Source organism: Bufo gargarizans, chromosome 4 (assembly GCF_014858855.1).
Source record: "Bufo gargarizans isolate SCDJY-AF-19 chromosome 4, ASM1485885v1, whole genome shotgun sequence".
Classification (NCBI taxonomy): Eukaryota; Metazoa; Chordata; class Amphibia; order Anura; family Bufonidae; genus Bufo; species Bufo gargarizans.
The window spans coordinates 37,471,199-37,483,238 of NC_058083.1; the positions used below are offsets into that span (position 1 = coordinate 37,471,199).

At 43.3% G+C, this 12,040-nt stretch overlaps 1 protein-coding gene across 2 annotated transcripts in view; it reads left to right on the forward strand.

The window, feature by feature from the left end:
• The window catches only part of LOC122934192 (cytochrome P450 2C5-like), an 83,111-nt gene extending 72,027 nt beyond the window's left edge, over positions 1 to 11,084 (forward strand). For both annotated transcript variants that reach the window (XM_044289474.1, XM_044289473.1), the window contains 2 exons: positions 6,477 to 6,618; positions 10,695 to 11,084. In XM_044289474.1, the coding sequence (XP_044145409.1) occupies positions 6,477 to 6,618; positions 10,695 to 10,873 (321 nt within the window). In that variant the 3' untranslated portion in view covers positions 10,874 to 11,084. The remainder of the gene's footprint in view (positions 1 to 6,476; positions 6,619 to 10,694) is intronic.
• Positions 11,085 to 12,040: the final 956 nt, after the last annotated feature.

The window sequence follows — 12,040 nt, forward strand, 5'->3', positions numbered from 1 at the left end:
CTACACTGCACAGGAGAACCAACAGATCCTCTACACTACACCACACAGGAGAGCTGACAGATCCTCTATACTACACCACACAGGAGAGCTGACAGATCCTCTATACTACACCACACAGGAGAGCTGACAGATCCTCTACACTACACCACACAGGAGAGCTGACAGATCCTGTATACTACACCACACAGGAGAGCTGACAGATCCTCTATACTACACCACACAGGAGAGCTGACAGATCCCCTATACTACACCACACAGGACAGCTGACAGATCCTCTATACTACACCACACAGGACAGCTGACAGATCCTCTATACTACACCACACAGGAGAGCCGACAGATCCTCTATACCACACCACACAGGAGAGCCAACAGATCCTCTATACTACACCACACAGGAGAGCTGACAGATCCTCTATACTACACCACACAGGAGAGCTGACAGATCCTCTATACTATACCACACAGGAGAGCCGACAGATCCTCTATACTACACCACACAGGAGAGCTGACAGATCCTCTATACTACACCACACAGGAGAGCCGACAGATCCTCTATACTACACCACACAGGAGAGCTGACAGATCCTCTGTACTACACTACACAGGAGAGCTGACAGATCCTCTATACTACACCACACAGGAGAGCTGACAGATCCCCTATACTACACCACACAGGACAGCTGACAGATCCTCTATACTACACCACACAGGACAGCTGACAGATCCTCTATACTACACCACACAGGAGAGCTGACAGATCCTCTATACTACACCACACAGGAGAGCCGACAGATCCTCTATACTACACCACACAGGAGAGCTGACAGATCCTCTATACTACACCACACAGGAGAGCCAACAGATCCTCTATACTACACCACACAGGAGAGCCGACAGATCCTCTATACTACACCACACAGGAGAGCTGACAGATCCTCTGTACTACACCACACAGGAGAGCTGACAGATCCTCTATACTACACCACACAGGAGAGCTGACAGATCCTCTATACTACACCACACAGGAGAGCCGACAGATCCTCTATACTACACCACACAGGAGAGCCGACAGATCCTCTATACTACACCACACAGGAGAGCTGACAGATCCTCTATACTACACCACACAGGAGAGCTGACAGATCCTCTATACTACACCACACAGCAGAGCCGACAGATCCTCTATACTACACCGCACAGGAGAGCTGACAGATCCTCTATACTACACCACACAGCAGAGCTGACAGATCCTCTATACTACACCACACAGGAGAGCTGACAGATCCTCTATACTACACCACACAGGAGAGCTGACAGATCCTGTATACTACACCACACAGGAGAGCTAACAGATCCTCTATACTACACCACACAGGAGTGCCGACAGATCCTCTATACTACACCACACAGGAAAGCTGACAGATCCTCTATACTACACCACACAGGAGAGCTGACAGATCCTCTATACTACACCACACAGGAGAACTGACAGATCCTGTATACTACAACACACAGGAGAGCTGACAGATCCTCTATACTACACCACACAGCAGAGCCGACTGATCCTCTATACTACACCACACAGGAGATCCTCCCGACTAGAATTCTATAATATCCTGAACTCCAACTGATGAACTCTTATGACCCTTAGGATACACGCTTGCTTAGAGAGAAACACAAAGCTCCTAGTGTAATACATTTCAGTATGGGATGATGTGTGTGGCAGGGAATCAGTATATGGTTGCTGCTTGCCCCCGGATCCACATGCGAAGCACAGGGGTGGGTGAAATCGGTACAGCAATAGGATGATCGAGTGTTGTGACCGCGCTGCCAGGAAATATTTATCATCATGTGCCGGAAGAAAAGAACACAATATTTATCATCAGCGAGTTGGCTTTAAAGATTGTCTTTATTCGGGCTATGTGTTACGGGGACGGAATGCTCCCTTCCTCAGGTCCAGTCATGTTAAAAACAGATTATTGAAAATCAGTAAGATAAGAATTGAGCTATAAAAAAATAAAAATTAAGTCAAAGATAAGGAGCCTGTAATGGTGAGCTGGCCGATGAAACAGAGATGAAAATTTAGATCCTGCTACTTGAGCATCTAGTAAAAAATAAATAATAATAATAATAAAAACAATTGCCCCTAAAGGTGCAGATAGCCTTTCAAGATTCCCATCTAGCTAGGGTCCTCCCGAACTTTCCCTGTATAACTTTCAAAACTCTCAAAACCCTGCTGACCCTTAGTTAACACATGAAGTAAGTAATCCTTCTATAAGTCATATTTATATTTGGGACATACCCTGGGTAAGGTTTATCAAATAATTTATTTACAAATGCCTAGGTAGGCGTTGAACCTAATACTTCACTTTTGAAACTTAATACTTCACTTTTATTAGTCAAGTTAAAAAACGTATACTTAATGCCTTTATTTTAATTTTACTTAATGAACCAAGGAAAGAAAATGGTTAAAAATACAGTAGCCACTCCACTGTACAGTCAATAAATGACCAATTGATCAAGGGGCAGAACGTGCACTAACTGTCACCCCTAACAATTACAGGCAGTTTGCTGCATTCATGCCGCTTGTGGTGACACCATCAATTGGACTGGGTTGTGGGAGCTTCAAGCACTCATCTCACTATAAACTCAGCACATTGAGCATGCCATGTGCTGACAAATCGGTATCTATCCCTTTGATGGTGAACACAGCGGTCAGATTAGTCACGGTTTTGATACCGTATCTAACTGCTAAACTACTCTAGCTTTGATATGTAGGCCAGCCGGACTACTACTAGCTAACAAACAGTGGAGTGGATCGCTGATTTAAAATCTAAGTCTGCCCCCCGACATGTTTCACCAGATGACTGGCTTCTTCAGTGGAATTAGGCAGTTCCCCAATAAGTCAGTTCCCCAAAATAGTTAGTATATATTTTTTATTTTTTTTGTTTGAACACCAAGAAAAGCTTATGTTGAAGAAATATACAGCACAGCAGGAAATTCTTCAAATAAGCAACCACAGGTGAAACTTTTAACATCACATTGTTTTTGAATTGTGGCTCGGACCATGTAACATACCTTCTAAAATGTCTGTGCAGAATACAGTACAGAACATCTCAACAATTAAGGTGCTGGATGAACACTCACTGCAACAAGATCAAGGCATCATTCCCTCAACACAGTGGGGGAGATTTATTAAACTAGTGTAAAGTAGAACTAGCTTAGGCCTCTTTCACACTTGCGTTGTCTGGATCCGGCGTGTACTCCATTTGCCGGAATTACACGCCGGATCCGGAAAAACGCAAGTGAACTGAAAGCATTTGAAGACGGATCCATCTTCAAAATGCTTTCAGTGTTACTATGGCAGCCAGGACGTGCGGCTCCCGAGGCGCTCCAGAATGACGTCAGAGCGCCCCAGGCACATGGATGACGTGCCATGCGATCACGTGATCCATGCGCGTGGGGCGCCCTGACGTCACTCTGAAGCGCCCCGGGAGCCGCACGGACGGTAAGTATGCTGCTCCCCCGCTCCCCGCTACACCTTACCATGGCAAATAGGACTTTAGCGTCCCGGCAGCCATGGTAACCATTGAGAAAAAGCTAAACGTCGGATCCGGGAATGCGCCGAAACGACGTTTAGCTTAAGGCCGGATCCGGATCAATGCCTTTCAATGGGCATTCATTCCGGATCCGGCCTTGCGGCAAGTGTTCAGGATTTTTGGCCGGAGAAAAAAGTACTGATAAGAATGTGGCTTAAATAAGTGTTTATGACCTCTTAGTAGTTTAGAGATAAGGTTTATTAGATGACCACCACAACATGAAAGTACCAGTCACATAGTTAGGGTCCATTAAGTTTTTTGCAGTCCACAAATTGCCTTATAATAAAAAATGCCTATTATTGTCTGCGATTGTGGACAAGAATAGGACATGCTCTATCTTTTTTGCAGGGCCGCAGAACGGAACTACAGATGTGGACAGCACACGGTGTCCTGTCCACATCTTTTGCGGCCCCATTGAAACGAATGAATGAAACAGAGAAATACGAATGTGTGAATGGACCCTTAGAAAAAACAATTAACCCTTTGTGACAAAATGGCTCAATATTTTTAATAAAAGCCAATTGTATAATTTTAGCAAAAACTGCCTCCAAAGGTGTACATAGCCTCTAACACGCCTTCTTATGATTATATTAAAGATAATCTGTCTCCTGGAAAACACATATTAAACTAACCACAGTACCTTAAAGTATCCCCCAGTGTGTTGCTAATCATGATTTTCTTTCCTCATTCTGTCTCCTCATATTTGTTAAAATCACAGTTTTAATGTCTGTTGGCGCCTTCTCCAAGTCAGGCTTGAAGTCAAGGGGGCAGCGGCCTCCTTGCTTCAAGGCACGATGAGCCCGCCCCTTACCCCTCCTCTCTACATAATCTTTGGAGCTACATTGTTACAGTCAGCGGGGTGACCAGCAACTAAAGAGTCTCAGATCCTGCTGCAGGTGAGGGAGAACATGTTAAGACACCCATCACTATCACTGCGGCGTCCGGGCGAAAGCGCAATGGAACTGAACGGCGCATACGCAGTCTGCAAATTGAAGGCGGTGAGTGAGGGAGCCGGTGCCGGGATCACGCTGTAACATGCAGCACACGGCGCATGCGCGAGAAGGGCATGTTCCCAGCATCACAGCAAGATGTCCATCACAATGTAGAGAGGAGGGGTAAGGGGCGGGCTCATCGTGCCTTGAAGCAAGGAGGCCGCTGCCCCCTTGACTTGAAGCCTGACTTGGAGAAGGCGCCAACAGACATTAAAACTGCGATTTTTAACAAATATGAGGAGACAGAATGAGGAAAGAAAATTATGATAAGCAACACACTGGGGAATACTTTAAGGTACTGTGGTTGGTTTAATATGTGTTTTCCAGGTGACAGGTTGCCTTTAATGTTTACATATTTTAAATTATTGATGATTTGAAATTATTTTATTTGAATTTCCTTGTATTCATTGAGTGACTGTTTGCAACACCTCCCCTTGGAGGAGTTTTCTCTTTTAAATTGCCCTACATTGTATGTACGTTTTTAATATGACTGGGACCTGATGAAGGGAGTATTCAGGAGTAGTCCGAATAAAGACAATCTTTGGAGCCAACTACCTACTGATGAGTATTTCCTGGCAACACGGTCATGACACCGCATCATACTTTTGCTGTACCGATTACACCCTTGCTTGGCTATTATAGCTGTTCCAACTGAAGTGAATGGAGTATGCTGGAATTTATAGTTCTACAACAGTTGGCGTGCCTGGGGCTGCCAACCCTTGCTCTATACTGCACCACACATGACAGCCAACAGATCCTTTTAAAAGTGTTAACATTTTACCCCCTCACGATTGTGTTCTAGGAGTAGTTCAGTAGTACTACAGTGGTCACAGTTTTAAATCTATAACGTCAACCTGCAGTGACCTAGAGGCCACGTATTAAAATTAGAATTGTGTTACTATCACTTGGTGTAAGCTACATTTTCTAATGTGTGGTTTTGTATAAGCTGTGATATATTTTTAATTTATGCAATTTCTGGCTGGAGCACTGAGAATTAACTCGTGGACTGGATACAGTCACTAGGTGGGGGCTGGCTCAACCCCTGGGGCTTAGCTCCTTCCTGGTAGTCTGAGGTAGTGTGAGTCTGGAGATGTGAGCAGTCTGCAGGAGTCTTGGGTGGATTTTAAGAAAAGAGTTGGGGCCTAAGGGGAAACTCATGAAATTCCTTCCATAGTGAGTCAAGATTTTTATGCAGAAAATTAAGCAGCCATATTTGTTGGCACGGGGAAGACTGTCTGTGGAGTTATAACATGCATATAACATAGCACTTCCATAGCTAGGTGAAAAGGCCTAAGATTTCTAGTCATATGAGAGAGAGTTGCAGATGGCTAGTCTGTTAAAGGTCTATACCTCGTTGTGTGCATTGTAGACCCACATTATGGGAAGATATTGGACTAGAGTGAGACATAGCAATACCTAAAGAATGCATCTGGATGTGGCACATGGAGTTAGTTCTTTTTGAAACTTTTAAAGAAACTAAGCGTACATTTACAAGTAAATGTATGTGGAGACTGCAGAGACTTTCAGTAAAGTACTGCTTAATTGTTTTACTAAATCCACCGGCCCTTGGACCCATTTCTTGAACATCACCAGAATGTTGATCACAACACGTCCACCTGGCAGGGGACAATTCACTTGGTTGTGCCCAGTGAGAGTCAGTTGGCCTCTTCTTCACTGTGCCCAACCTGGAGAGTGCAAAAGCAGGATCCCACCACCACGAGTGCCAGACTACCAATCCTATGCTCTCCTGTGTGGCCACTGCATATACTTATCTGCAGTTGTATCATGGCAGTTGTTTCACTTGTAGATTTTGTTGATTTTTACTTTATATATTTTCGCTATAAAGTTTATATGTCATAACTGGGTTTTTTTTTCCCTCCAGGGCACTATTGTTATCCCACTTCTGCACTCTCTACTCAGAGAAAAAACATACTTTGCGAAACCTGATGAGTTTTATCCAGAACACTTTCTTGACTCTAAAGGAAATTTCAAAAAGAACGAGGCCTTTCTACCCTTCTCAATAGGTAATGTTTATATGGGAGTAACCACATCATGAAAGTCCAGATGACCACATCTCATTCAACTTATAGTATCATTGGTAAAAGGGTTTCACTCTTTATATTGTATGGTTTCAACATTATAGCAACTAGTGGCTGATAAGTTCAAGACACATGTTCTAATTCCAGTATATACACATGTCAGACTCTATAATTTCCCTACTTCTACCAGCTGACCAGGTTAGAAATATTATTTATTTTCTAGAGTTGTCAATTAATCATTGCCCAAAATACTGTAGTCTCCATGAAAAAATATAAGAAAAATGTGTAATGGTCTGACACTCATCCAGGAAATTTCAATAAAACTTAGATGGATGCCATATTTCCCAAATACAGTTCTCACCTTTTCCCGCCAAAAATACTGGTTAGGTAGAAAAAGGGGTGTGGTTTGGGGCGTGACTTCTCACAAGGTGTGATTTGCCTGAAGTGTGAATTGAGAACTATTCTTTGCTTGTTGAGACTGTTTAAAGAGATTGTCTGATGTGACTGTCACAGACAGTGTCAGGGATAAATAGCAATCTTCTTCCGCAAATTCTTATTTTAATCTTGATCTAGGTGTAAACTATTATTGCCATAACTTTCAGACATGGAGCATGCAGTAACCTGAAATGTTCACTTCTGCGGGTACATTCACATGACTTTGGTGCCGCCGTGCCCATGTTGCGGGTCTGCAAAACACGGATGCCAGCCATGTGAACTCCACATCACTGTACGAACCCATTGACTTTAATAGGTCCGCAATCTCCAAAATGCATGGATCTGAAAGCAAATGGAAGAGCATCCGTGTCTTTCCAGGTCCGTGCTTCTGTGCCTCTACGTTAGCACAGTTTAAGTGAAAGAATTGGGCACAGCTGGTGATGTCCCTTTTATTATACAGAAAAATGGCTCCCAAGTGCCAGCAGAGCAGACTTTGCACTTGGAACGGCAAAGCCCGCCCAGTTGGGTACTCGGGAACTGCTTTTCAGCAGAATAAAAGTGCTTTTTCTGGACATGGAATAAAAGCAAATAGGTGGTTTTGGAATGCGTTTGCAATATTCTGTGGGCAATGCTGTTAGTTATATTGGTGAAAATGATGTGACAGATTCCTTTTGAAGAGTGATTTGCTTATTTTTGAAAGAAATAAAGGTGGAAAATAAAGAATACACACACAGCGAGCCCCTTAGGAGCTGGTGCAGAGGATGGGAGTTGTAGTGGCAAAATGTGGTATGAAAGGACCAGGCTGATGTAGAAGAACAACAAACGTTTTTCTTTACTGAGTGCAAAGGATGAGTTACAGTACATCCAACTGTCATCTGTACAAGGTCCAATGTCTCTATCCCCAAATGATGAGTTCTGGTGGCAGGAAAAATGGCTGACAATAGCCATCTCCTTTCTCATCTTCGTCCTGATCCTCTTCTCCATCCTGATTTCTCTTTGCTACGGCTATGAACAAATACCTGATGTAGGTGTCCACTTGAATAAATACAGGCTTTTGGGTTTGTCTGGGCTGTCCTATGGTGATGGGTGTCTTAACATGTTCTCCCTCACCTGCAGCAGGATCTGAGAATCTTTAGTTGCTGGTCACCCCGCTGACTGTAACAATGTAGCTCCAAAGATTATCCACAGTCCTGGACATTCAGTCTCCCTGGAGCAGTTTTCCTCACAGTTGAGCTGATTCTGTGGCTTTAAGACCCTTGGAGCGAGAGCAGATATTCGTGCTTCCTCATTAGCCTAGTTAGCTCTAGCCTTTAATGGCAGAAATTGGGACCAGCCCACTGCTACCAAGAGGGCGAGGAATGGGATAGTTAGCCCCTTTTTTCTGATGCCAACCAATGACAACCATAACTTCAGGTAGGCTGCTGTGAAGTAGATGCTCTACCCAGGACACGTTTGGCTCCCGACCTCCCACTGCTGCCACCATGCTGACTCCCAGCCATGCTTTCAACACATATACCTGCCAACGTGAACTGAGAATGTATTTTTCTGTTTGTCCTGAAATAGGCCACTAAACGCTTTCAACACATATAACCGCCGCCAATGTGAACTGAGAATGCATTTTTCTTTTTGTACCGAAATATAAAATAACACATATAACCGCCGCACTGAATGACTGCTACAGCCGCTACTGTGAACCCCTGCACCACTTCTTCCTGGCTCTGTAGGCCGCTGTAAAGCAGGTGCTCTACCCTGGGCACGTTTGGCTCCCGACCTCCCACTGCTACCACCCTGCTGTCTACCAGCCATGCTTTCAACACATATAACCGCCGATGTAAACTGAGTATATATTTTTCTTTCTGTACTGAAATAGGCCACTGAACACTTTTGCCACAAATAAGTGCACCAGTGAAATGTGTATATAACTGCAGAAGTGAACTGAGCATATATTTTTCTTGTTGGACTGAAAAAGACGACTATACACTTTCACCAGAATTAACTGCAGAAATGCACTGAGAATATATTTATCTTTTTTTACTGTAATATGCCCATATTCGCTTTCACTAGAAATAACTGCAACAGTGCAGTGTATATATATTTTTCTTATTTTACAGAAATATGCCCCTATACGCTTTCACCAAAATAACTGCAACAGTGCAGTGCGCATATATTTGTCTTTTTTTAATTAAATACATCCCTATACGCTTTCACCAGAAATAATTGCAGAAGTGACCTGAGAATATATATTTCTTGTTGGAATGAAATAGGTCACTATACACGTTAACCAGAAAACAATTAAATAGCGCAGTGCATATATATTTTTCTTATTTTACTGAAATACGCCACTATACGCTTTCACCAGAAATAACTGCAACAGTGCAGTGCCTATATATTTGCCTTTTTCTTATGAAATATTCCCCTATACGCTTTCAACAGAAATAACTGCAACAGTGCAGTGTGTTTATATATTTTTTATATTACTGAAATACGCCCCTATATGCTTTCACTAGAATTAAAAGCAGAAATGCATTGAGAATATATTTTTCTTTTTCACTATAATACGCCCGTATACGCTTTCACCAGAAATAACTGCAACAGTGCAGTGCGTATATATTTTTACTGAAATACACCCCTATGCACTTTCACCAGAAATAACTGCAACAGTGCAGTGCGTATATATTTTTCTTATTTTACTGAAATACGCCCCTATATGCTTTGACCAGAAATAACTGCAACAGTGCAGTGCATATATATATTTTTTGCTGTACTGTAATACGCCCCTATACGGTTTCAACTGAAATAATTGCAGAAGTGAAATGCGTATATATATTTTTCTTGTCGTAGTGAATAAGATACTAAGATATAAGCCACTAAGGGGTTTCCAACATAGCACTTGCAGCCCAATAACAAAAAGCTGGAACAACAGATCTGTTTAATGGCTATTTGGATCCCCAAATAATCTGTCCCTGCACTTGTAAACCACTTTCCTATCAATGTCCCTAGCGCCTTCTGACGTCTCTACCAGAACTAAGATGCTGTGAAATGATTCCTTCGCTGCACTTAAACTGTAAATCCTTCTTTCAGGTTTTTTTTTAAACATAGAGGTTTTTCCAATAGCTGTCCCTAGCGCCTTTACATGTTTGTCCCTGCACTCTGAACGATGGAAAATGGCAGAATCTAAAATGGCTGCTGTATTTATAGGGCTGTTACATCACAGGGCTGGCTGGCTGCTGTTTCGCTGCATGGAGGCATGTCAATCTGGGTGATCCCGCTTTCCCAGAGTTTCATGCCCCATGTACTCAGTCCTCACATGTGTAGCCACCATTTTAGGAAAATTGTGGTTCGTTACCACGAAGAGCGAGGAAATTTGCATTCATTGCGAATTACATTTTTCCACGTCATTAGCTTTGATTCGCTCATCTCTAGTCACCATCCATGTATGATCCTGTACAAGGTTGACTGCATGGACATGGTGTAACTTGAAGCTCTTGCTCCCAATGCAAAATCTATACCAGAGCGCCAATTAACATCTAGTGGTTTTATAGAAAATATTTATAAAATCTTATTTCCACCTAATTTTAATCTCAAATTTTCAATCTTCTATTTATGCTTTCTGTTTTTACTTCTAGGTAAACGTAGCTGTGCAGGAGAAACCTTGGCTAAAATGGAGCTCTTCCTGTTCTTCACAACACTGTTACAAAACTTCACCTTCAATGCACCGCCTGGAGCTAAACTGGACCTTGAACCTGCACTGGGGTTTACAAATGCCCCCCAAACCTATAAGATCTGTGCCATATCTCGTACATAGACTATGCTTTCAGCCAACACAGACATGAGATATGTTGTATGTCATCATAATTCTTTGATGAGGTTCTGCTCTAAGCCTGCATTGTCTACATGTGTAATCAGTGCTTTCAGGCTGGAAAGAGGTCAATTGTTATGTGATGGGATCACTCTATAGAGGCTCTAACTCTCCTGCCTAGATATAGAGTCAAATTATAAAATCATGTCTACTTTGAGCTTACTGCATACTGTGGTATTCCTGAGTTTAATGTATAAATTGTGCACAGGAAGCTTGTATGATCCCTCTAGTGGTGGCTGCAGACAAAGAACAAAATGTTTATAACTTTACTAAATTTCTTTAGTACCACGTACAGTGTGACAGCCACAACCATAAGGTTTTTAAAAGTCTCTGTCTCCACCAGACAGAATGACAGCATTTCAAAGGCCTTGAATTTTGAAATGCTGGCATTCAGGGCCAGGGATCGCGGGTGGGTAGGGGGGTACTTCCTCTTTCTCTTCAGTGTTTGGGGTATGGACAGCTAAATGCTTCCATGGGACAGTGTGGACATGGTGGGTGACGGTGGTGGAGGTGTTGGTGTTGCTGCCACATCTTCTGTTTGCGGGGTGGCAGGTGCCACTGTCATTCCAGAGGGGAGGAAGAGGAAGAGTCCGAGACCGCAGCAGAAGAGGGATCAAGAGCAGCCTAAGATATTTTGCGGTTTTTCAGGTGTGTACTCCACTGCAGCTCGTGCTTTGCACTTAGATGCCTGGTCATGCAGGTTGTGCTCAGGTTTAGAACATTTATGCCTCGCTTCAGGCTCTGATTGCACAGCATGAAAACCACTTGCGTCTTGTTGTAAGCACATTGTTTGAGGAACTGCCATGCCAGGCAACTCCTTGTAGATGGCTTTGGTGTGTTCAGTCCCTGTGTGCGGTAGGCAGTACCAAGCATACTGTCTAGGGGACGGCCAATCTGCTTTTGCACCCTGCTCCCTCTTTTGCTGTGTGGCTGGCGCTGTGTGACCACCACCTCTTCCTCCGAACTGCACACTTCACTCGCATGACATTGATTCCATGTGTGGTCTAGGACCTCATCATCCTCCACATTATGCCTGTATACCTGGCACCACACCCAGGGACTAAGCACACCAAAACCAGCTCCAAGGAGTTCTCTGGCGTGGCAGTTCTTCAG